This window comes from Hyaena hyaena, unplaced genomic scaffold, assembly GCF_003009895.1.
Source record: "Hyaena hyaena isolate Hyena2069 unplaced genomic scaffold, ASM300989v1 scaffold_348, whole genome shotgun sequence".
Lineage (NCBI taxonomy): Eukaryota > Metazoa > Chordata > Mammalia > Carnivora > Hyaenidae > Hyaena > Hyaena hyaena.
The window spans coordinates 667,073-693,138 of record NW_024080981.1 but is presented as its reverse complement, the minus strand read 5'-3'; the positions used below and the strand labels follow the sequence as shown (position 1 = coordinate 693,138).

The following is a 26,066-nucleotide window of genomic DNA, read 5'->3' as shown; positions in this document are numbered from 1 at the left end:
CCCCAACGTTATCCAGGTCCTAACCCCTGGAGCCTATGAATGTTATCTTATATGACAAAAAGGGACTTTGCTGACATGATGAAGAGATGGAGAGATTACGCTGGCCTATCCGGATGAATGGACCCTAAATGCCATTACAAATATCCTGATAAGAGGGAGGCAGAAGGAGTTTGGGCTGCAGAAAAGAAGGTAATGGGATCCCAGTGGCGCAGACTGGATCAACGTGGCCACAAGTCATGGAATATCAGCAGCCACCAGCAGCTGGAAGAGGCAGGGAACAGATTCTCCCCTGGAGTCTCCAGAAGGAACCAACTCTGCTGATACTTTGATTGACACACATAAGACTTCTGGCTTCCAGAGCTGTAAGAGAATTTATTTTCATTGTTTTGAGCTATTAAGCGTGTGGTAATTTGTCACAGCAGCCCTAGGAAATTAATATAGCTCGGCAGTAAGCAAACAGTCTAATAAGAAAATGGGCAAAGATTTGAACTGACACTTCACCAAAAAGGAATGAAGAATAGCAAATAAGCACATGAAAGACACTCAACATCATTAGTCATTAGAGAAAAAGCAAATTAAAACAACGGACAAACTAGTGGTTGCCAGAGGGGAAGTGGGGGGAGGATGGGTAAAATAGGGGAAGGGGGTTAAGAGTAGACTTATCATGTTGAGCACTGAGTAATGCATAGGAATTTTGAATCATTATATCGTACAACATGAAACTAATATAACACTGTATGTTAATTATATGTTGATAAAAAAGAATAAAGTAAAATTTATTTTTTAAACCAAAAATGAGATACCCTTACACTCCTATTAGAGTGGCTAAAATTTTAAAAAGAAATAACCATTTGGAGCAACTAGACCTCTCATACTTCGCTGGTGGAAATACAAAATGGTACAGACACTTTGGACCAAAGTTTGGCAGTTTTCTTATCAAATTAAATGCACTTTTGCCATACAACCTAGCAATCCTACTCCTAAGTATATCCCCAAGAGAAATAAAGACATGCCCATTAAGAAAAAAAATCTGTACGTGAATGTTTATAATAGCTTTATTTGTGACCACTAAAAGCTGGAAGCAATCCAAGCATCCCTCCAATAGTGAATGGATAAACAAACCATTGTACATCCATACAATGAAATGCTATTCAGCAATAAAAATAATAAATTACTATTATATAAGAACGTGGATGGATCTCAAAAATCATTATTCTTTTTTGATTTTTTTAATGTTTATTTATCTTAGAGAGAGACAGAGACAGAGTGCAAGCAGGGGAGGGGCTGAGAGAGAGGGAGACACAGAATCTGAAGCAGGCTCCAGGCTCTGAGCTGTTAGCACAGGGCCCGACATGGGGCTCAAACTCATTAACAGTGAGCTCATGACCTGAGCCAAAGTCAGACACTTAACTCACTAAGCCACCCAGGTGTCCCTCAAAAAGCATTATTCTAAGTGAACTAAGCTAGACATGAAAGTCTCCATACTGTATGCTTCCTTTTATATGACATTCTGAAAAAATTAAAACTATGGGGACAGAAATCAGATCATTGCTTGCCAGGTATCTGATCTACAGGTGGGAGAAGGTGATTTGACTAGGTGATTTGGCAAGGACTATTTGGGATAATTGGGAAAATTCACTCCCTTGATGGTGATAATTATACAACTGGGTAAGTTTGTAAAAATTCTTAGAACTATATACCTAAAAAGGATCAACTTTACTGTAAGTAAATTATACCTCACTAAACAAAAACACACTTCAAATCGGTACAAATGTTAAGTTGAAAAAAATGACAATGTAGATCAATGTTTATGGATATTGGGGATTGTCCTTGCATATGGTTAGTGAAAAAAAGTTTGCAGAACAACAATTAAAGGAAAACAGCATGGGTGCCTGGGTGGTTCAGCGGGTTGAGTGTCCAACTTCAGGTCAGGTCATGATGTCACGATGTCCCAGTTTGGTTCTTGAGATCGAGCCCCCCATCAGGCTCGCTGCTGTCACCGCAGAGCCTCCTTCAGATCCTCTGTCACCATCTCTCTCTGCCCTTCCTCCATTTGCTTGTGGGTGCTCTCTCTCTCTTTCTCATTCTCTCTCTCTCTCTCAAATAAATGAACATTTAAAAAAAGAAAAGAAAAACTATGTGTTTATATATACGCATACATACATACATACACACATGTACATATGTTAATATATCTGGAAGGAAATACATTAAAATATTAATAGTGATCATCCATAGGTGTGAAGATCTCTCATTCATTCATTCCCTTCCTGATGTATAGTTTGGAAAAGACATTTTTCTCTCTTTTGACCTAAATTTCTGTATTAGTGAAGTAACAAAACTGTACTAGCATATTTTGGGCTCAGAAACTTTGTAATTGCTTTTCCCTCACTGTTCCTTTGCTTGGGACATGGCTTGGCCCATAACTTCATTCAAATTTGGCTTAAATGTCACCACTTGAGAAGCCTTCCTTGTACAACATGACTGAAAATGTCCGCATCACTCTTGGTCCCCTTACTCTGCTTTATTTCTTCTTCATGGTAGTTTTTTCTGTGCTGACATTGTCTTATATGTGTGTTATGTCTATTGCCTGTTGGTTCCACTAGAATTTGAGCTCTATGAGGAAAGAACTTTGGTCTGTTTTCTTCACTGCTGTTTCCTGAGCACCGAGAACAGTGCATGGCACTTGGTGGGTATTCAACAAATAGTTATTGAATAAATGGTTGAATACATCCTACAGTGTGATGGTTCTGGAATTTGTCACATCCTCAAAATCATTCATGATCTTGAGGAATTTAGAATCCTACTGCAGGAACACCACCCAAAAGTGAAATAGCTACCATCTGAGCCCCTGCAAGCACCGTTGGGACAGAATGAGGGGTAGGTGTTGAGTTAGGAAGTGAAGAGTAGGCTTGGGGTTGGCAGAGTAGCTTTTGGGGATGGCCTTTGTGTGACTTGGGTTGTGGGGGCACAGACTGAGAGGATTCTCACAAGAAACCTTGCCCTCATGGGGCACCTGAACGGCTCAATCAGTTAGCGTCCGACTTTGGCTCAGGTCATGATCTCACAGCTTGTGAGTTCAAGCCCCACATCAGGCTCTGTGCTGACAGCTCAGAGCCTGGAGCATGCTTCAGATTCTGGGTCTCCCTCTCTCTCTGCCCCTCCCCTGTACATGCACTCTCCCTCTCTTTCTCTCAAAAATAAATAAACATTAAAAAAAAAAAAAAGAAACCTTGCCTTCAGTAGACACCTTGATCTGCTAGCTCTTTCTGGAGTCATTCCCCTAAGAAAACTAGAAAGTACTGTCTCTGAATCACCCACAGCACTCCCGTCTCTTCTGCCAGTCTTCCCAGGTAAGAGGAAGCCCAACTTAGGAAAAAAGCAATGCAAGCCCAGGGAGCTGCAAGGCTGAACCAAGCTTTATACTGCAGGCCCTCATTAGCTAAGCTCGCTGAAGGGCTCTGGCTCGCCCAGCTGCCTCTGTGCCAGCTGCAAGGGTTGTGTTTGCTCCACAGAGGCCCAGCAGCTGCCAGACTTGGCCACAAGTGTTTACTTTGCTGTGCTGGCCAAAGCCCCCGTTCCTCACAGACTTCTGCACCTCCGCTACATCAACAGCAAACAGCTTCTCACCCTGAAGGCACTTGGTCTCTGAGAATTCTCTCGAAAGATCTCTTCCTGTTCCCTAAAGACATTCCTGAGCACAAGCAACTTTGCATGCCTTTAGTGAGAGTTGGAAAGACTGTGAGATGATCCATGCCAAGTTGCAAGTTCAAGTTGATTCAGTTGACAAACAAGCCTGTCTGTGAGGCCCACAATGACCATAGCACCTAAAATCACAACCCCCACCTGCCTACTCCCAACTTCCCTGACCTGCTGTTTCCACACATCATTTATTACATCCTAACATAATTGACTTCATTTGTTGTTGCTATTCATTGTCCATCTTCCTTCACTAGGATTTCAACTCAGTGAGGGCAAAGATTTCTGTCACTTTCGCTCACTGACATATATATTTGCGATGTCTAAGGTAATCTCCAGGGCTTATACAGAGTTTGCTCCGTGTTGGAACATTGTTTTAAGTACTTGGTATGAAATCCTTTCGTTCTCATAAGAACCTATAAGGAAGGTAGTATTATCTGATTTTACAGATAAAGAAACTGAGGCACAGAGAAGTTAAGTAACTTGCCCAACATGACATAGGTAGTAAATGACACTGTTGGTGTTTGAACACATGCATACCCTTAACCATAAACAAAAAAATTAGTGAATGGGGCTATGAAGTCTTCCCCATCATGTGGGCAATCTGGTCTACTATTCCACCACCACCACCACACCACCACCCTGTGTGTGTCTCTCTCCCTAGGAGACTCTCAGGACAATCAACGTCTCTGTATTTTTTCAATAATGCTTTCTCCACCTCCCCTTTTACCCTACCTTCATTTCCTCTCCCTCCCTCCCTGCCTTGCTCCCTCCTTCCTCTGGGCCTTGTCAGAGGCTGAGAGTTGCTTTGTGATAAGGGTGCAGCCAGGAAGCAGGCCTCTTCTTTAGTCATCATATCCTCTGGGTGTTCAGCTGGGCTCTCTGAGCACCTATGGGGCCCAGGACTAGAGGAGCAGCAAGTATGCACGAGCCGAGTTCTCTAAGCTTGGTAAGTGACTGGTGGGAAAGGCAGTCTAGGCCAGGGAAGGAGACCTGGCACACCCTCACTGGTACAAAGCAGATTGAGGTGAGCTGAAGAAGGACCACTGAGGTCTTGGGGATAAAGAGTTAGGACTTGGGCATTTAAAACTGTTTCTCAGAAGAGGTGGCATTTTAGTTGAACTATTAAGGATGGGCAGGATTTCAAAAGGTAACAGTGAGAAGTGCATTCCAAGTGAAGGGAGACTCATGGAGCCCTGAAGACTGTTGGATTTGTAAACTTGGGACACGGCATCTCCCGAAGGGGTGCTCCCCATGTTGGGTGGAGGCGAGGCTAGGCTTTGTGGGCCCTGCTCGTTAGACAGGGAAGGGATGTCTAGGGTCTTCTCCAAGTTACAGATGAGCAGGACCTGTTTAGTATTTGCCAGCACCTCCTCTACAGGGACAGTCTTTTCCATGAGCTTCCATGTCACCTGCGAGGGAAATGTGGGCTGGTGTTTTTAGTCATGTCACATCCCGGTCTCATTTCCAGCTCCTGTCTACATTGCTGTGTTACTTCAAGCCACTCCTGGGTCTGCTTTACATCCTTCTGCCTTGCCTGGGTAAGGGAGAAAGCTGATTTTTTTGCTCCACTGTGCCATTGCTTGGCCTACTGTCAGGCAGGCAGGCAGCAAGGCTCTGGTAGGTTCTTTCCATGTGCCAGGCCTTGGGCCAGAAAAGGCATTCTCTTCCCCTCAGCCCCACAGCTGGTGCCTTGGCTTTGCCATCTGGGAAATGAAAGGATTGGATTCTGTGATCTTGAAAGTTACTTCTAGCTGCAACATTCTAGGGTGGTTTTTGAATGCCCTCCTTTTGAAGCTCCAAGTTCTGTAGGAAAATGATTACCATAAAAATGTTTCCAGGTTGGTGCACTGGCTTTTCTCAGGGCCTCACTGTTTGACAACCACTGTGCAGACTTAAGTGATATTTACATGCAAAAATGCTTTACCGTGGGACACCATCATTACTCCAGTGTCGGGGGCCAAGGATAACACTCCATTACAGGCCTTCCCTGTTATATGGAGAAAGAAAGATTCATTCACTCATTCAGCTCAGCCCAACTGTATACACAAATCTGTACTAAGTGCTATAAAAAATATGCCTGATCTTACCATGGGCTTGGAAAACACAAAATCACCTGACAGCACTCCACCCCAGGGCAGGCAAGAGCTCACCAAGGGGGTAGATGCCTTTGTATAGCAGCCCTAATAGGGGAACAGGTAGAAAGAGATTCTTTAAAATGAAAAGAAGCAAACTTTCCATGGCTTCTGCCCTTGGATCCTGATGCTCCACCCCCTTCTGCTTTACACTCACTACTAATTTCATCTTCCTTCTTCTCTGTGGAAACCCTTCGAACATCTGAAGACAGAGATCTCCCTGCCCTTCTCTTCCTCAGACTACACAGCCTGTTCCTGCAGCCGTTCTTCAGGTGACACGTGTGTGTGAGACTTGCTGCCCACCACACTGACTCTCTCCTCTCATTTCTTTGAAGCAGCTTCCCGTATTTCATCCTGGAAATCTTTCTCCTGCAGCAGATCACAAAGCTGCCAGTGGAACAAAGATGACCCAAGGGCTTCACTTAAACTGTAAAATGAGGAAAGAAATGGCTTGGTTCTTAGAAAACAATGTATGCTCTCAAAAGACACACAGTTCTCCAAGTGCCACCTTTCCTCACATATCCCAAAAAGGTCACAGAGTCTCTTTAGTGTCAGCTACATCTAGTTGTGACACCAACAAATGAGAAAGTAAGAGGCTCACCCTAGGGAAGTGGGAGCCCCAGACAGAATCACACAGTCTCATTGTCTCTCCTGTGTCACATCACATCATGACCTTGTAGTTTATCAGGTCATCAGCTTCTCCTAACAAACCATTTCCAGATGAGGCAAACTAAGGCCCAGAAAGGGACACTGACCTGTGTGTGGACCCACAGCTAGGAAGTGGTGGAAGAACCCTATTTAAGTCCAGGCTTTGGCTCTGAGTCCAGGTCTTTCCGGTGGTAACCCAGCTGTTTCCCTACTGGCCCTGTGTGTCTGCCTTGTGGACATAGAGGTGAGATGCCACAGTGACCAATGTGGGGACACACATTTGGCTCTAAAAATCCACCCAGGATAGTACAGAGAAGATCTGGCATCACCTGCATAGAGATTTGAGGCTCTTGTTGATAGCTGAATATGTTCCAGCAGTAAAATGTGGTCACCAACCAGTGTCGGCAAGGTTAATAGAGGCCAGCATCCACAGAGTGGAGGGGATAGTTAGGTTGACCTGTACCACTGGCAGGCTACTTACACAGGTGGGAAAAAGCAAGTCGGTTGTCTTCAGGAACACTGAGTTTCTTGTTTTCAAGCAAGGAAATAGCGGTTCAATAACCACTTGGCAGTTTGCAATTTTAGGAAGTAATTTTGTGATCCTTTTGTGACGCTCTGAGCTCCACGGCTGCACACACTCCCAGATGGGCAACTTTTGCTGCACCTTGTGTAGTGGGGCTTATGGGCCTTTTTGAGAGAAGAGATAGCAAACAGTGGTAAAGGCAGATGCCAGTGCCATGTGTCCAGAAAAAGCATCAGGCACCAATGTTAAAGTGATGCTCCCAATGTAAAGTGGGTGGCAGTAGCTGCCAGGCTGCCTTCTTGGTGCAGAACTTTCTAGGGGGAAATCTTTGAACAACTATTCTTTTGCAGTCAGATCTCAGCTTGACCTGGAATCAGAGGACTGAGCACACAAATTCTCCAACTCAAGATTCTCAAAACAGCAGCTATTTTGTGGTGCAAACTTTGGCCTTCTTGGTTCACAAAGGCTCATGGACAGGCCTATCTGGATGGGCCTCTGCAAGAAGCAGGCTCATCTCTCACGCACTCTGGCTTCCTCAGGCCTGAAGTATCAGCCTGTCTCCCACAGGGGGGTGTTGGGCATAATTGCTTGCAAGGAAACCTAGATTTACTCTAGGCTCTGGGGTGGTCAGAGCCTAGAGGGTGGGAAGCAAGGTTAGAAGGCACCCAGCTTGGCCCTGAGGCATTTTAAGTGCACTTGGTTGGCTGTATATTCCAAGGACTCTTAGGGGAGTCACTTTGGGAACAGATCTTGTAAATAAATCCTTATTCTTCTGGCTTAATGTTCTCACAACAGAGTTTAGGGAGCAGAGAAACAGAAAGAGGGTGGGAGGGGGGAAGCCAGAGAAGTGGCCCTAGAATGATTCTCAGTGCAGCTGACTGAGGGCACATGTTCAAGGCCCTGTCCTGTGGCAGTACAGACATGAAAAAGCCACCAGCCGTGTCCTTCTCTCCCTTCCACTGTCTAGTGGAGAAGACTGGAAGCCCCAAGTACATTCACAGGATGTAGAAGAAATTACAAACTATCATTTAGGCCTGAAATGTCATAGGAGATATTGATAGGAGGGATGGCACTTGGGAGGTGGCAGAAATGGGGGCTGTGGCACTTCAGGTGGGGACACCACAGGAGCCACCTCAGAACCAGCATGTTTTAGATGTTCTACAAGGTCATCTGGGGTTTTTGTATGTCAGGTTGGGGGGAGGGGAAGGAGGAGTTTGAGGCACTCACATGTGTGTGAGGGGGTACACATGCATATACACAGACACAGACACACACACACACACACACACACACACACACACACACACACTTCTTGGCCTTTAGCAAGTAGATAGTATAAGGGCAAATGCAAATTAAAAATAAGAGGCTAAATTCTCCCTGTAGAAAAATAAGGGAAGAGGCTCCCTCCTTCTCTTTTCTTTCAGACTCTCTTTCTCCGTCCTTTTCAAATGTATGTAATATTTTTTAATGGCTAAATCTCTTACCTGCCTCACAACTCTAGAAAGTTCCCTCCAGGGCCTGGGAGGCAAACCCTTGCAATGTCATCATCAGGGGAAATTATCTCCCAGTTTCCTGGGAGGAGATGAACCTACCTTTGGCTTTTACTTGACTGCAAAGTATTCAAACTACCAGATATTCGGGTTTCACGCTTATTGAACGACATAGTTGTTTGCTTTCTCTTACACCCTTGTGGAGAGGTTTCCTGGGCTGGGAGGAAACTATTTCCGAAGCAACACACACAAACTCACAGACACGCGGCACCCACGCTCATGCACAGTCACACGCTGAAGCGCTAGTGCACCCCTTCACTGGCAGGTGGTTGGTGTCTTCTTCCCAACACAGGCCTGGGAGCAGCAGCTGGGGCTGCTCCACCACAGAGGTCATGGCTACGTCTGGCCAGCAGGCAACCTTTCTTTCTCTTTTATGATCTTTTCCATGTCTTGCACATGGGGTTCAAATCACCAGTTCCTTTGAGTCTTGCTTCTCCTGGGTTTCATTTACCTGCTGCTGCTGCATTTTCCCTTTCTCCGATGCTTCTTTTTTCAACTCATTCACGGAAAATGAAAAAAGTAAGAACGGAGAACACGAATCATTACTTTGTACACCTGAAACTAACATAATATTATATGTCAGTTATACCTCAGTAAAACAAAATACGGAAAACAGGAAAACAAAAACAAAAATAACCCCAAACAAAAAGTGCTCTCTCACTTTGTGAACCTCCTAGAACTTTAGGTTTTCTCTGGCACTTCTCTGGCTCACTTACTCATTCATCAATTATGTATTAATTTTATTCAACAGATAAGAAGAGGGCAGCTCTGACCGGGTGTGCCACCAGCCTTGGGGAAAGAGCTTGGAGACACAGATTTCAACCCAGAGCCTGCTCTTCCTCTCTCTCTCTCTCTCTCTCTGCCCCTCCCTCTGCTCTCTTTCTAATGCGTGTATGCGCACTCTCTCTATATAAACATGAAAAAAATAAGTGTTTCTTAAATAAATTAGTTAATTTTCTGTCGCAAGAGACTTCAACAAATAAACAACAAAGACTTGCATTTCATTGCCTAGGGGTTCCTGACAGAAGAGGTTTTTACTAAAAGAACCCCCAGCCAGGGGCGCCTGGGTGGCTTAGTCGGTTAAGCGTCCGACTCTCGCTTAGGTCATGATCTCACGGTTTGTGGGTTCGAGCCCCGCGTCGGGCTCTGTGCTGACTGCCAGCTCAGAGCCTGGAGCCTATTTCAGAGTCTGTATCTCCCTCTCTCTCTGACCCTTCCCTGCTCACGCTGTCTCTCTCTCTCCTAGAAATAAATAATTTTTTTTTTTAAAAAGAACCCCCAGCCAAGAGTGCTTATTTATTTTTTTCTAGAAATGGAACTAAGTTTTTTTCACCAGGGGGAATATTTTACCAAGTTGTATTAGAAAAAGCAAACAAACAAACAAACCCATCACATCCCACATTACACAGAAGCCAGAGTTTCTCTCTCTCTCTCCCTTTCTCTCTCTCAATGACTTTTATTGATTGTATGGTGGAGCTTATTTCTGTTTTCCTCATGGCTTAGCTTTTAAAATGCCACGCTGTGGAAGGATCAGCTTCAGAAAGTGCCATTTGGTGTTTCAGGCATGGCCATTCCCATCCAACTCCACCACCAGATACCTCAAGAGGAACTGCAGGGCAGGGAGTGCTGTGTGAATCAGCAAAGCAAATTGTATGGTATTGCCAAACTCAACTTTGGGTGTACAATTTCCAGTCACTGGATTTACAGTACATAGCTTTAAAACAACATGTATGATAGACAAAACACTAGACTAAGAGTTAGGAATTATAAATTCTCCAATCCTGTCCCTAATCCAGTGAGTTTGGGGCAAGTCGTTACCCATCATTAGCTCGGTTTTCTTGGCCAGACTGGGGTTCTTGCCCTTTAAGAATCCTTTTCTGATTCTTAGGGAATAAGGGAGGCACCCCTTAGGGTTGCTTCCATCGTGACCACGCCCCCTGGCATGCCTTTTCATTCCCATGGCAACGACTGTTTGGGCTCCAGTGACCTCCAGTCTTTAGCAGCTGCTGCCAGTAGGAGGTTGCAAGACTTTGTTAAGGGTCCAGAGTGCTGTCTAAACTTTTTTTTTCTCTTATAGCTTGAGTTTATTCTAAAAGTTCTATCTTAACCTCAGTGAGCTTACAGTAAATGTTTGTGAAATGTGAAGTCAGCAACGAAAAGAGTTATGACAGCTGTAGTTTATAGAAAAAAACCACTAATATGTGAGATTAAGTAGGCATATTGTCCCATATCAGATATCTTTTATGAATGATTCTTGTCTGAGTTATCACACAACTGCCACAGAGGCTGCTAATGGAAGAGTGTAAAAGTTCTGGTCTGGAGACAGGACTTCAGGTAGGCCCTCTGGATATACATGTGTGACTTCCGACAAGCCCCTTCCCTCTGCAGAACACAGGTTCCTCATCTGTACAAGGAGTTTAGACTACTGGTATGGGATGAATTGCATCTCCCCTGTCCCCAGCCGAACTCCTATGTTAAACTCTTAACCCCCAGTATCTCAGAATGGGGCCTTATTTAGAAATTGGGTGGTAGATGTGGTAAGTTAAGTTGAGGTCATGCTGGAGTGCATGGAGTGCACTTACGTGGAGTAGGTCCACGTAAAGAGAAATGCAGAAATCTGGGGGATGCTTGTACAAATGAATCATCAAAGATTGCCCTCAAACTATCGGAAACTAGGTGAGAGGCATGTAACAGATTCTCTCTCATTAACCTCAAAACAAATCAACTCTGCTGACACCTCATCTCAGACTTCTAGCCTCCAGAACTGTGTGATAATCTCTCTTGTTTAAGCCGTTCAGGTAGAGTTAGTTAGATATGAGCCAGAGGCAAAGGCATGTTAAATATGTGTTAAATAGGGATTACAAGCCTGATGGCACAATGTCCTGACTCTGTGGCTGTCAACATCCTGGCCTGATGGCTTCCGGAACCCCCAGGCTGACAGACCAAGGGCCACTGGTGCAGAACACGGGCTGTCCTCTTCAGTCTCGGCCTCAGGGTAACCTATGGCTTCATTATAATAGATTTACACTGGTTTTTCAGCCCCTCCCCCTGGGGGGAAGATGGCTGTGGACACTTCCCGCAAGAACCTTGTGGGGCCAGAAAACTGCCCCTCCCAACCTGAACGAGGAGTTCCTCACATGATCGGAAGCACCCTCAGTGGGAGACACTCCTAGCTGTGACCCCTCCGTAACCTATGCAGACATCACAAGAAAAGACACCCCAAACCCCAGTGAAGTTACCACCTCTGGGCCTGCCCGCTCTGCCACCTGGAGAGTGTAAGGTCCTTAATAAACTGCTTTGTGCTTGCTACTTCCTCTCTGGCTGTCTTTATTTGATTGGAGATCCTCATGTAAATATTCGGTGGGGGATCCATGAATGGAGGCTTCTACTCACACAATGTAGATGCTCCCACTGGTAACAATTCAATTTGGGGTACTTTACTAAGGTAGCCCCAGCAAGCTAATACTACTATATCAGTGGTTCTGAATCTTTTCACTACCAAGAACCCTTTTGCTCTTTGTCTTCCTGTGGATCCAATACATTTAACAAATATTTATTGAGTATCTATGATATACCAGGCCCTTATTCTAGGCATTGGAGATACACAAAGTCACAAAGTTCCCTCCTCTTGTGTCCATTCTGTATGTTTTAAAAGATTTAGTCGGCTATGGCTTATTTTAGTTTAGTAATAATTGATTTTCTAATGAGATAACCAGGATTACCTCATCAATGTGATATAATTAGTGCCTAAAATCAAAGAAAGGTCATGTTCTAAGTAGCCGTTGATTCCTTATAGCAGGTAAATACATTACATTCATTACATTTTTTAAAAATATTGAAAATTAATCTCAGTAACCTTATTACATTTATGGATCCCTAGGGGTTCAAGGACCTCATTACAGGGTGATTAGCTAGAGCAGGGGTGGCAAACTTTTCCTATAAAGGGCCAGATAGTAAACATTTTATCCTTTGTGGTCTATACAGTCGCTGTCACTATACAACACTGCCACTGTAGTGCGAAAGCAGCCATAGATGATACAAATTAATGAACATGGCTGAGTTCCAATGAAATTTTATTTATGGACACTGAAATCTAAATTTGATATAATTTTCACGTGTGGCAGAATATTACTTTTCTTTTGATTTTTTCCAACCATTTAAAATGGAAAACCCATTCTTCACTCACAAGCTGTAGGAAAATCATTCTGCCCTAGTTCCAGCATTAGGTGATTCTTGTCGCCCTAAGGGTCTAGATGAGGCCCAGGCAAGGATTAAGTTCGAACTTAAACCCAGGCTTTGTGCTGGCTAGTCCACAGCGCTTAACATTGCTCTAAGCTGCTGTTTAGTCATGATTTCAGACGCGGTCTTTGTATCCATGTGGTGCAGAAAATAGATGTGTGGTCAGCGGCCCTTTCCAGGAGTTGACCATGTAAGGGTTGTCCTCTTATTAGCAGCCAGTGGCAACGTTATTTTGTCTAGCCTAACCCTAGACTTACAACACTGTTTTCGTTTATACCTCTCTCGGGTTGCGCGGGCCCCGGAGGGCCTTCTGTCCCTTACTATTTGGGTCCCTGATGTCTCATTGGCGGCTTTCCGAGCAGCTGCAATATGTTTTTAACTTGAAGTGGAAGTTGGGGTCACCGGCGTCGTCAGGCCTAAACACTCACTCTCAGCAAGGGCTCTTTCAACTCTGACATTGACTAGCTTACGGACTCGGACTCGGGTGAGTGTCAAACTAACTCCTCCCACTTTCCCACGGCTGGACTTTCACTGTTGGTAACAATGAGGCATTTCACGAGGGCTGGGAAATAATGTGCATTGCTTTTTTGTGTTGTCTTCGGAAATTGCTTGGTTGCCTAGCACCACAGTCTTCTGCCTGGCCGTCCGTCTTTGCGACTCGTCTGCTCCGGTAGCCTCGCAACCGCAGCTCGGCGGCAGGGGTCCTGAGAGGGACCAGAGGTGCTCACGCGCTCTCAGGGGGCGGGGGTAGCACCGCCCACCCCGGAGGATCATGCTGCGAGGCAAGTCCCGGCTCAACGTGGAGTGGCTGGGCTACTCGCCCGGCCTGCTCCTGGAGCGCAGACAGCTCCCGGCAGGGCGCACACCACGGAGCCCCGGCCGGTAAGTCATGTGACCATCTGCGCCCGCGCCTGCGCCGGTGCAGTCTAACGTCACCAAGGCGCGCCGCACTTGCGCAATGCGTCCCGCCGCCCGACACTAGCCGGCACTTCCGGCGCGGCACGCCTCTGTCGGCCTGCAGTGGAGCAGTCCCAGCGAGGTCGCTGAGCCCAGCCCGCCTCCGAGCACTTGCTGCGGGGTCGTCTGCACATGGAGCGCCTTGATAAAGCGGCGCTGAATGCGCTGCAGCCGCCCGACTTCAGGTAGTCGCGAGCAGGGCCCAGGCCGGGCAGGGGCCCGGACCTCAAGGCGACCTGGCCCTGGCTTCGAGTGGGGTGTGAGGGAAGGCCCGACCCGAGCGGGCTGGCCTGCGGTGGGCGTGAGGTCTGGACCCTCAGGGGAGGGCTGCGGGGTGGGGGAGAAGGGAAGCAGGTTGGGGCCTGGAGCGTCTACACGCACGGGGGCCGGAACCTGGGGTCACAGGGGGAGAGGTCGGTGGGCCTTCAGCTCATACTTCTGTTCTACCACTTCCTCTCGCTGTCGTCCAGTTTTGCGATCTTGCTCTCTGCAATCTCTCCCCACTGCAGGGTGAGCTCCCTGAGGACAGGAACCCGGCCTTCTTCATCTCCGTGTCCCCTATGGGGCCTGCATCGTCGGGGCTTAAATGTTTGCTGTGTGAATGAACGAAGGGAGGGGAGTAGGGGCTGTCCCTGGTTTGAGACTGCTTCATTTGCGGGAGTTAGTAGGTTGGAGGTTGGTGGCTGAGTAGAACGGTAGTGGTAGTTCTGGCCGACTAGCCTAGCCAATGATAGTCGGTAGGCAAGAGGATGGAGAGGAATTTGGCCACCATTTGATGATGACCTACTGTGTGCCAGGCTCAGCTTATGCTTTTGATTACATACATTAGCAAAATTAAGCAAGTACTTAGTTTGCTTTTTTTTTTTTTTTTAAAGACGTTGACTCAGGATAAGGCACTTGCCCAAGATCACACAGTTAGGCCACGCTAAATTAGTGTTGAAGGTGAAATTTGACCAATCCCACTGATTCCAAAGCCCGTGATCTTTGGAACCCCATGACATTTTTCACTGTCTTACGATGTCACTCTAAATGTTTATTATTACTATTGTTTACTAGTGACGATACCAACAGATATTTTTGTCGAGTACCATAAGAATACGGTTTAGCCCTCCTGCACTGATTCTAGTGTTTCTTAATTGAATTTGCAGTGTAATCTACTTGCAGTGGAAGCCTTGCTTGCCATGGAAGGGAACATAGTAAATTCCTTTTCACTTGTTACTTTAAGCCCCCAAAATTTGACTTTTATTTTGGGTTACGACTTCACAAATATGGGACAGAGTATATACAAGGTTAAGCACACAAACTTTTGAAAACTAGCAAGCTTCCTTTAGTGTTTGCGGGACATTTTCTTTTTGGCTTCCAGCCACACCATGGCTTCTCCTGGCAGTTCTGCTGGCACAAGCCAGCTTATGTGTAACAGGTGAATTATTCTAAAACAAAGCAACTGATGTCATTCAATTGACTTCTTCTTTGTATCTCTTACTGGGTGTTAACTGAGACTTGTTAGAAATGAAGAATGGGAAAAGTCCAGAATTCAAGTGGGTCTCGAGGAAATAACTCCTGATGAACTTACTGTCTTCATATTTTTATTTATTTATTTATTTTTAATGTTTTATTTATTTCTAGGAGAGACACAGCGTGAGCAGGGGAGGGTCAGAGAGAGAGGGAGTCACAGACTGAAACAGGCTCCAGGCTCTGAGCTGGCAGTCAGCACAGAGCCCGACGCGGGGCTCGAACCCATGAACCGCGAGATCATGACCTAAGCGAGAGTCGGACGCTTAACCGACTAAGCCACCCAGGCGCCCCTGTCTTCATATTTTTAAAACCACCTAGAGTTTACCCACTTCATACGAACTTCTGCAGCAAGCACTGAGCAGATAGAGCTTACCACGTTCCCTTCTGTGGCAAGTTTGACATTGAGTGTGTGGGGCCAGAAATTAACATGTAGAAAAGATTATGTTTGAGTGGTGGGATTGTAAATGATTTTGTTTGCCTTAACGCATTTTTATATGGTATTCTATCATCTTTTCAATAGTAATGTTTTCTGAAAGCCAGGTCAGGTATTACATATTCAAGAGACATAATCTCAAGAACAAAACCAGTTAAACACTCCCTTTCTCTGGATTCTCAGGCTTTGTTTCTTTATCAGGTTATATATCTTAACTTTGCATGCTTTAACTCACCATAGAAACAATCAAGAAGGTCATGTTTTTTGTTGCAGTTCATAAAACAAGGGGTCAAATACTTATGTTCAAAATACTGAGTCAAATATTCTTCATGAAGATTACACAATAAATTTCTGTAAAAGTTTACTCCTGGAAAACGGTTTAAGGGAGCATAAGTATATTAGATGAGGATGGTATACTTCAGTAATTGCTGTGGTAAGATGTGTTAAAAGATGATCCATTGAAGTATGGAAAGAAAATACTGGAAGTTTTACATGAATTTATTTTTAACCTTTACTTTTTTAGTATCTATTTTTGCATATGGTTTGTATTTTAAGGTATGTATTGATAATATTTGTGTAGATAAATCTGTTTAAAAAAATCAGTATGCCTTTATGGGGTATGTGCTCAAAATTTATACTTAAAGAAGGATTCGTAGTCAAAAAAGTTTGTAGACCAGAAACTTGAGACGTTCCTTTCCTTTCTGGAAAGAAAGAAATCTCCTAGCTAATAATTTATATAGTTAGAGGAATCCCTTTGCCTGGATTTTCTAGGGCTCCAGAGAAATGTGCAAGACTATATAGTAAGCAAGCTGGCACATTTAGTGCTGTAATAACAGGTGTGAACTAAGTGTGATTGAATTCCAGAGCAATGAATTATTCCAGCTGGAGTAATCAGGAAAGATACTTGGAGGAGAGGCTGTTTTGGTGGGGGCAGTGGACCTTGAAGGCTGGACTGTCTCCCTTCCTAAAGATACAGATAAAAACCAGAGCCTCTGAGGATTATCAGAAAGAAAATTAATTAAGTCCAAATGTTGAGTATAAGCATAAAGTTTGGAGTGTGTTAAGGTGGTCTGAGAATGGTTAGATTTAAGGGACAAAAAGGACCTTAAGCTAAATGATTAAAGCTATAGGGTTTACTGCTTTTACAGTACGGTGGTAGTATGCGTGAGGTACAGCTGTCTCTAGGATTGCTGGAAACTTACTACAGCTTTCAGTAGTGTTGATCATTTGTATCAATGCATAGGACAAATGCTGACATATATTTACTTATTTATTGAAAAGTCAGTGAAATAACATTAAGGAACATTTTTAAAATGGGAAAATAACTTTATTTTTGTATATTGTTCTGGAGTCCTTTTTTAGGTAAACACATTTTTAACCTAATTGGAATAGCATATGTCAGGGGTTCGTCAGGTTTTTCTGTAAAGGGCCACATAGTAAATACTAGGTTATGAAGGCTGTATTGTCTGGCACCACAACTTACCTTGTCCTTTGTAGCTCCAGAGCCATCTTATTTTGTTTTTAGTGTTTTTATTTATTTCTGAGCGAGCGAGCGAGCGAGAGAGAGCGCACGCGCAATTAGGGGAGGGGCAGAGAGAGAGAGGGAGACACAATCCAAAGCAGTCTCCAGGCTCCAAGTGGGCTATCAGCACATGACTCGGGGCTTGAACTCATGAACCCATGAACCATGAGGTCAGGACCTGAGCCGAAGTCAGACGTTTAACGGACTGAGCCACTCAGGCGCCCCCAAAGCCATCTTAGATGCTACATAAACAAATGGGTGTGTCTGTGTTCCAGCTAAACTTTATAGAAATAGGCATTGGGCCCTCACGCCTTGTTTTGAAGACCCCAGATATACATGATATGGTGTAGTTTGCCTTGTTCATTTATTGCACGACTACTTTCTGAGTAATGGTCAGAATTGTTTTTGTTTTTTCTTTTCATGTTTTTAATGTGTATTTATTTTTGGGAGAGAGACAGAGAGAAAGAGAAAGAATCAGAGACAGAGCATGAATGGCGGAGGGGCAGAGAGAGGGAGACACAGAGTCCAAAGTAGGCTCCAGGCTCTGAGCTGTCAGCACAGAGTGCGAAGCAGGGCTTGAACCCACGGACTGTGAGATCATGGCCTGAGCTGAAGTCAGACACTCAACCAACTGAGCCTCCCAGATGCCCCAGTGAGAATTCTTTTTAATGTGTCCATATATTGATATACGTCATTTGTGAAACCATTTTCTTATTGTGGGCATTTTTATGTTATCCAGTTTTATTTGTGCTTTTACATTAATCCTTATATTAATGTTTTTAAGTAGCAGATTATCAGATTTGTTTTTCTTTATGTAATTTGAAAAGCTTGATTACATTCTTCAGAGTAGTTTCATTGTACTCTGGAACAAAACTTTTGCCACTGGGATATTTCCTTGATTTAAAAATAGCCATGGACAAACAGAATTCACTGAATAGAAGGTGTTTGGACATTACATTTTTAATACATCCATGTTACACGAAGACCATCTAACTTGTACTACAGCTATTTCATTACAAAGCAATTAAAGTAAGTTTCCTTTAGCCACATCCAGGTTGTTCTAGGCTGCTTTTTCTTTGGAGATTCTCATACCTTGTTTATGCTGTATCCAGCTAGCCTTCAATAGGATGCTTTGTGAACACACATTTATTAGTTGTAGACATTCATTAGTTGTTTTTTTTTTTTTTTTTGTATATTTTCCTTTGCTACCTCCATTATAAAATTGGTCATTAGGATACACTTGCATAGCATTTTGAAGACTACAAAACACTTTCATACTTTGATGCTTTCTCTCGCACTGGATCTGAATGGTAGTCTGTTGAATGGTCTCTGGGTCTCTAGGATCTTCCAGTTTTGAGCCCCTGAGTTGACTCTTCCTCTTCTCGCTGCTTCCAAGGCAGGGGCAGGGTTTCCAGCATCTTCTCTGTGGGTATTTATAGTGTTTATGGACAGAAGAACAGTTGGAAATAGCCTAGCAGGTTCTGATTTTCTCTTTGTTTACTTTATTCCAGAAATGAAAGTTCATTAGCATCTACCCTGAAGACGCTCCTGTTCTTCACAGCTTTAATGATCACTGTACCTATTGGGTTATATTTCACGACTAAGTCTTATGTTTTTGAAGGTAATCCTAGATGATAAAACAAGACCTTTTCCCCCTTAGTATATTTAAGACTCGGTTTTTGTGATCTTATATCTGTAAGCTGGGTACTCTTCATTTGCTTTTTCCATTTGTTTCTGTATTGCTTTTCAAAATCATGTTCAAGTCAATCTTCTTTCATGAAGTTAACTTTTTCATCATTTAGTTATCTTAGCTTGACAATGTATTTGTGGATGGTTTTCTGTGAAATAGCTTGCAGGTCCTTTCTTTTACTATACCTCTGAGAGCAAGACTCGGCTGACATGGGAGGAGGAATTTGGGGGAATGATGTCCCTTTTGTGGCATACATTAGTAGGAAGTGAAAATAACGTCCCCCCTTTTTTGTTGTCTTTAAGTGAAGTGATAATTATAGTTTTCATTCAGAATAATGTCTTTGTGTATAGAAGGTTTCAAATCTTTAAATGAATACTTGATTTATCACCACCCAAAGTATTATATTTTAATTGCCTGACTAGCTAAATAAATATATACCTAATGAAAATTAGTATGCTTTGTTGTTTGCACTTTGATAAATTTTGGAATAAAATGGAAACTTTTTTTCTCTTGATAGGCGCCTTTGGGATGTCCAATAGGGACAGCTATTTTTATGCTGCTATTGTTGCGGTGGTCGCCGTCCACGTGGTGTTGGCCCTCTTTGTTTATGTGGCCTGGAATGAAGGCTCACGACAGTGGCGTGAAGGCAAACAGGATTAAATTGAACATCACCTTTTGATAGCATTAAATTTATTTTTAAAAATGATAAATGCATCTGGGATGATGATTTCAATAAAGTTGAGAACATGTTAAAATCAATCTGAAGGAGTCACATTTGACTAGTGTAAATTTTGATCTTTCTAATACAGTGATTTGTATCATCAGTTTTAACTGTATGAACCTCTCATTCGCAAATGAGAATTTGAAAAAGTTAAGTTGGTCACAGTAAGTATGTTAACTTAGTGACACATTCTGGGAAGAATTTGATTATCTCACAACCAAAAACGGTTTATAGCATTTTGTCTTTTGGTTGGTTTTAAGTTTCACTCCTCGGGATATATTAAAATGTACATAGTGAAGCAAATCTAAACTGTTCTTCACTGGAATGCTTTCCCTGACTATCACAAAAGTCATGGGCTGTCAGATTTTAGGTTGTAAATTCCTATGCAGAATTGCTTGAATTGTGGATTTTGGGCTTAATCTGAATATCAGTGAGAAATTTTGTGTAAGGTGTAATCTGTAGTCAATAGGAATCTTTCATTACGTTATTTCATGGGGAAACTAGACTGAATCACACTCATTTGCATAAAAGGACTGGTTTTATGATGATCTAGGCAGCAAAGCAAAGGTAGATAGCTGGGTACTCAGCCTTTGGGAGCTAGCCTATGCTTTCAGACTAACTTTTTAATCTGCTTTGCTGTGTCATTCAACACTGAAGTTATGCTTTAATTACAAGGTTTGTGTAAACTCCCTTTCAATTTGTTTTTCCTACTTTTTAATAATGTATATGGTAGGAATTTATGTTTAAATGTATTTATTTTCACATACTTAGGAAGTGCAAACACTTCTGAGAGTAGATTATTTTTTATCATCCATGAAGTATTCTTGGGATCACTAGTCAAGTCTTTTTTTTTTTTTAAGAGCAAGAACACACACATGAGCATGTATGTGAGTGGGGGAGGGGCAGAGAGGGAGCTAGAACACCAAGCAGGCTCCAAGCTCAGTGCAGAGTCTGACACAGGGCTCCATCCCACGACCCTGAGGTCATGACCTCAGCCAAAATCAAGAGTTGGACACTCAACTGACTGAGCCACCCAGGCACCCCTAGTCAAGTCCTTCTTAATCAGAGTTGTTATATCCCAGATATATATAGTTAGATAACCGTGAAGTCCTGTCGGATAGAAAAAGACCCTGTGGTTTTACTTCGTTAGCTACTTAGTACTTAGTACTACTTGTGTGCAGTCTAACAACACACCTGGAAAAATGCAGTGAAACCGAAAGAGAATTTAAATTCCCTGTGATGTTACCACCTGGAGATAACCACTATTTTGATTTATACCCTGTGTGCATTTCCTAATACTAGTTCAGTACACTGAATGTTTGATTTAAGTTCAAATTCTGCCTGTGTTACCTGACAGCTATTTATATTTTTTCAGATGAATAATTATTGGCCATTTTCTTAAAAAAGTACATTCTACCATTACTCTTTTTACTAGATTTCTCATTGTTCAAATTTCCTTTTACTTGTAATTCCTAATACAGTGGCCCTTGCTGTTTTTGGCATTACTGATTTGTCTGTTGACCCCTATTTTTGATGTGGAACTGGACTAAAGGAATAGGGAGATGGTTAGGCATAAAAGTTAAATAGGCATTTGTATTTAATTGTTGAGAAAAAGGATTATTGTAGGGCATTTTTTTATTGCTTATAGTTAAATATTGTCTACACTTTAAATGTCTTTAAGCAGTTATTCTAAATGTAAAGTGTTTTCTTAAAGACCACAGTTTTAGTGTAAAATTGTACAAATTTAATATAAAATTGTAGAATGCCCCAGTTTGAGTCCGGGGTACTATGTGGTAGATTTCTAAATGGTCATCCCTTCATTAGATGCCTCATCATACTTAGAATTGTCGTCCACTTAGTTTCTTTTTTATAATGCCAAGGCTTTGTACTTTTGGGATCTTATGCTATTTGTAAAATATTAATGCCTAATGTTAGATTATTTTGTTTTCAAACGTTTATTGGGTAGAAAATGATACGGATGTTCTTCTGAAAGTATTTAATCCTGGGATTCATGCAAAAGCAGTTGTAATTTCCTGTTGGAAAAAGTACCAAGTGTTTGCAAGTTAGAATTGGATGCTAGGTTGATATTTAGGATTGTTACAATATAGACTTGTTTTCAAACCAGTTAAGTTTTTTCTGGAGTTTTAACTGTTAACTCACTACTTTGCTGCTCTTCAAATAACATATGGTATTTGACATACAGATTTATTTTTCAGGATGTCTAATGGATTTCCTCTTGCACAATGTACATACTTAAGGATGTATAGAAAGGAAAGCTACAGTTGAGCCCTTATAAATGTTTTAAGATAGGAATATGTTCATTATTGTTTGAAAATGGATTGTGAGAATAACCTCAATTAGGAAGCATAACTTGAAGTGTCAGCACAAACTACTGATAAACGCATTATCTTCCTCACCTTGCCTCCCATTTTGCCCCGCCCCCCAAGAATATAATCATTCCTTCCCCATTGTGCTAACAAAGTGTGTTGTGGAATATATCTGATGTCATTCACTTCAAGTGGATAGGTGACATTTTACATGTAACAGCAGAATTCAGTTTTGAGTTGTTACTGAAGGAATTTAAACATCCATTAAAAAAGACCTCCTGTTTCATGGAAACCTAACAAATACATTGTAATAATTAGACTATTTCATCATAAAAATCGTAGCACCCTTGCCAAGAGAGGCAACTGATTGACGTGTTTGATGTTTATTTGCCATTTTCATATAAATTTTATATATACATCTAGAGTACCCAAGGAGACCAGTAAAAACAGTTAAGTAAGATGTACCCAAGGAAAGCTGATAGCCAAGGGTACATGAAACAAAAGGATTTAAATCCTGATTTTAAAATCGTGTGTGTATTTCTCATCTCTAGACAAGTTCATGTTTATTTTATTTATGACCCAGTGAAGTTGTAGAGCATGGTTGGGCCCAGTTTATAAATGGTTCAACAATGCTACAGAATTTGTCACTTGTCTTACTTAGGTTAGCAGCAGATTTTCTCTGCTGTCAAGCGATCTGTGTCCTCCAACAGAGTAGTATCACTTTATTAGTTCAGACTCTGCTCTTACATTTAAGATAAGTTTTGCCAGAGCTGGGCTGAAGCAACACCTTAATAACTTGGCAAGATTTCTTCTTTTTTGCAGAGGAAAAAGGTCACCTGAGAAAATAAATTATTTTCAGGGACTTTGGGAATCAAATGGTAACTATTATGTGTAATGTATGAATAGTTAAATCTTTTATATATTCATTAAAATAGTCTAGAACTCCTCAACTTATCATTACTCCTGGATACACTTCCCTGTTTCATTGCTACATATACTCAAGAGTAGTATCTGCATTCTTTTTTAACATGTTCTATAAGTCATATTTGTCAGTCACACAGACTCGTCTTCCTTTTTCTCAAGTTCAGTGAAATCTCACTGGTAATAATAGCAATAGCTAACAACATCTGCACAGCACCTTACAGTTTGCAAAGAACGTTCACATATTCTTGTTCGAGTTTTGCATAGTGAACCTGTTACAAGATGTCTCTTGACATCCTTGCTGAAGATGTTAGAATCTTTAACTCAGTAGAGTCATTGAATATGCTGTAGTCTTTGAATAGTGCCCTGACTAGGGGCAGGGTTTAGATGCACTATTTTGAAAGGTGTCTGTAATTATTGAAATGAGGAGTTTGAGTTCTTTAGCCACTTGAATCAGATTTACTTTTGTAAGTGATACTTTTCTAACTGCTACCTGGGTGGATTTTGTATCCATTATATTCTGGCCTGTAATTTGTATAAATTTGCCATCTGTTGTCATTAAAAAAGTGTTTGTAATGCCATTTGATGTGTCCTGGTTCAATGAATAGTAAGTTTATTAACATCTTTGTTTTTCTTAAACATGTTTGCCTTTGTTTGTACCATATAAAATATATACGGAGTAGTCAAGGGTAAGCTTTTATGCAGTAATCCTAGGCCAGAGATGCTCAAACTGGTGGGGCCTCTGAAGGGTACCAAGACCGGAAGGGCTGGTTATACCCCATCTGTGGTGGACCCATCAGAAGTGGTGTGGTAGTGGGGGAAAGAAAGCAGCATCTTGCCCTTGGCTTTTTAAAGAAAATTCATTTGGGGGTGAATGGGCTTCAAATCCTGGTAAAGGAATGAGGTCCAGAAATACTTGTAGCTAATTAATTAAATATGGGGGCAGTCAGTCAACTCCTTGTATTAGCCAGCATGCCACCACATTGTGCCAGCTGCCTGTGTCCATGGCCCTGTAGCCACCTGTTGATTGTAACTCCAGCTCCTTTCTGTGCTTCTGACGGCTCTAGCTAGTTCTTCATAAATACTATCCACTTCTAAAAAAGTTTTGAGACATCTTAGTATCAAAATATACAGATTATATACAATCATGTTCTTATACAAAAGTACAGGTTATAGGATGCCCAGGGAACTCAGGACACATAATAACATTGCAGAAACCATTGGTGTCACTTTATAGGATTTACTGCCCAGACCTACTGAGTCAGAACCTCTGGGGCTGGGGTCTGGAAATACATGTCTGTAACAGGGCATATCTGATGAAGCCAGTTTGAAAACTGCTGCTAGAGATTGGAAATTGTTAATATATGTTTTTAATGCTGGAGTTGATGTTTGTATAAAGCAGACCTGAAATAGCAGGCACTTTATTAACCAAAGGTAGAATTCTGCATCATGCTGTATAATGAAGGCCCAGTTTAAAATCAGAAGAGCTTTATTGAGTCCTGGTCCATCATGTTGACTTTGCTTCACTGTTAATGAATTCTGTGAACATTAGTAGAGGACAGACAGCACTCTTAGAAACACCTTAGGTATATTAAAAAATGGCCACTGCTGCTCCTCTGATGCCTTTCTCTTGGAATTCTCATTGTTGTGGTCTCTGAAGACAGGGAAAACCCAAAAGTAAAGGAGGTAATGGAGAAGACCAGAAATAGTTTCCTAGGCATATCCACTCTATTAATAGTATGACTCCACTGCCCCAAATATTTTTCCTGTCACTGTGTATATCTTCCCAGTTCATTTCATGTACACTGCTGTTTTTCCCCATGTTCATTCCCACCTCACAGCTGCCTGGGACCCTCTCCCCCAGATCCTCCTGGGGCTGGCTCTTTCTCACCCTTCGAGTCTCAACTGTCGTGTCGCCTCTCCAGAGAGGCCTCCCCCATCACACACAGCACATAGTATTGGATTCAGTTATCCTGTTTGTTTACCTCCCTCCACTATACTGTATGCTCAGGAGGGTAGTCACTGTCTTATTCACCACTGACTCCCCAGTGGCTAGTCCTTATTTTAGTAAGAATGTTCTGGGGCAACAGAGACATCGATTCAGACTGGCTTAAACAATGGAAGAGCCCAGAGATGGGGCCAACCCATTCACACAGTTTAGAGTTCCTACTCCATTTCTCTGGGATTCTCTCTCTCTGTGTCCTTCTCAGTGTGTTGGTGACATTCTCAGGCATCCCTGCCTTGTGATGACAATGTGGCTGCCACCATTCTGGGCCTTCATCTACACACCACAGTCATCCGACCAGTGAAGAAACCCCTACTCTGGACGGACTCAGCTTACATACCCACCCATGAAACAATCACTTGGGCAAGGCAATGCCAAGCATTGGTGGGGTTATGCTTGGACAAGTACCCAGTCCCAAACCAATCACTTGGGCATCATACTGATTAACTTAGGCCACTCAGTGCTCACTCCTGAGGAAGAGATTTGATGTTGGTGAGGCTCCCAGCATGTTCGCTATGGGGCTCAACAGATTTGTTAAACGAAAATAGCAGTATGCAGTATATACATGCATATGTAGACATGGATATGGATGTAGGTACATAGGGACATACACAGATGAATAGAAGGGTGGGAGTCATACACTTTGGAGCATGGGGCTAGTGTCAATGTCAGGACAGGCCAGGACCTGGTGTGAGGCCACCCTCCAGAGGACCTTAAAGTTGTGTGAGGGCTGGGCCCCTGGTAAGTGTCAATATACCAACACAGTCCCTCTGTACCAAAGTTTGTCAGTTCTGCCTCAGGAAAAAAAAAAAACTGAAACGGAGAGTCATCGAGTTTTTCCCCCATCTGTATCTGTGGCTCTCTGTTGCCACGACTCTGTGCTCTTCTCTGAAGCCCTAAAATATCCCCTTTCTCCACCACTCCCCACCGCATTCGCGGTTCTTTATAAACACAGGTACGCGTGGGTGGCATGCTTTCGGCCTGCATACAAGCAAAGCAGCAGTGCAGTTGCATGGCACCCACGGCTTTCCTGGGTAACTAGGTTTCATAGAACACGGCAGTTGCAATCATTCAGCTAGGATCCTGCTTAAGACATGTACCACAGACAATAGTGGCACCAGGCAACCTGGCACCTGGGTCTGGAGACACTGGCCAGTACTCTGCTGTGTGATTCTGCAATT

At 42.8% G+C, this 26,066-nt stretch overlaps 1 protein-coding gene across 1 annotated transcript; it reads left to right on the top strand.

Annotated features, from left to right (window-relative positions):
- Positions 1–13,766: 13,766 nt before the first annotated feature.
- On the top strand, positions 13,767–19,670 carry VMA21 (vacuolar ATPase assembly factor VMA21). The gene is made up of 3 exons (XM_039249889.1): positions 13,767–13,936; positions 18,733–18,842; positions 19,429–19,670. The coding sequence occupies exons 1-3, from the start codon at positions 13,884–13,886 to the stop codon at positions 19,569–19,571; spliced, it is 306 nt and encodes a 101-aa protein (XP_039105820.1). The 5' UTR covers positions 13,767–13,883; the 3' UTR covers positions 19,572–19,670.
- Positions 19,671–26,066: the final 6,396 nt, after the last annotated feature.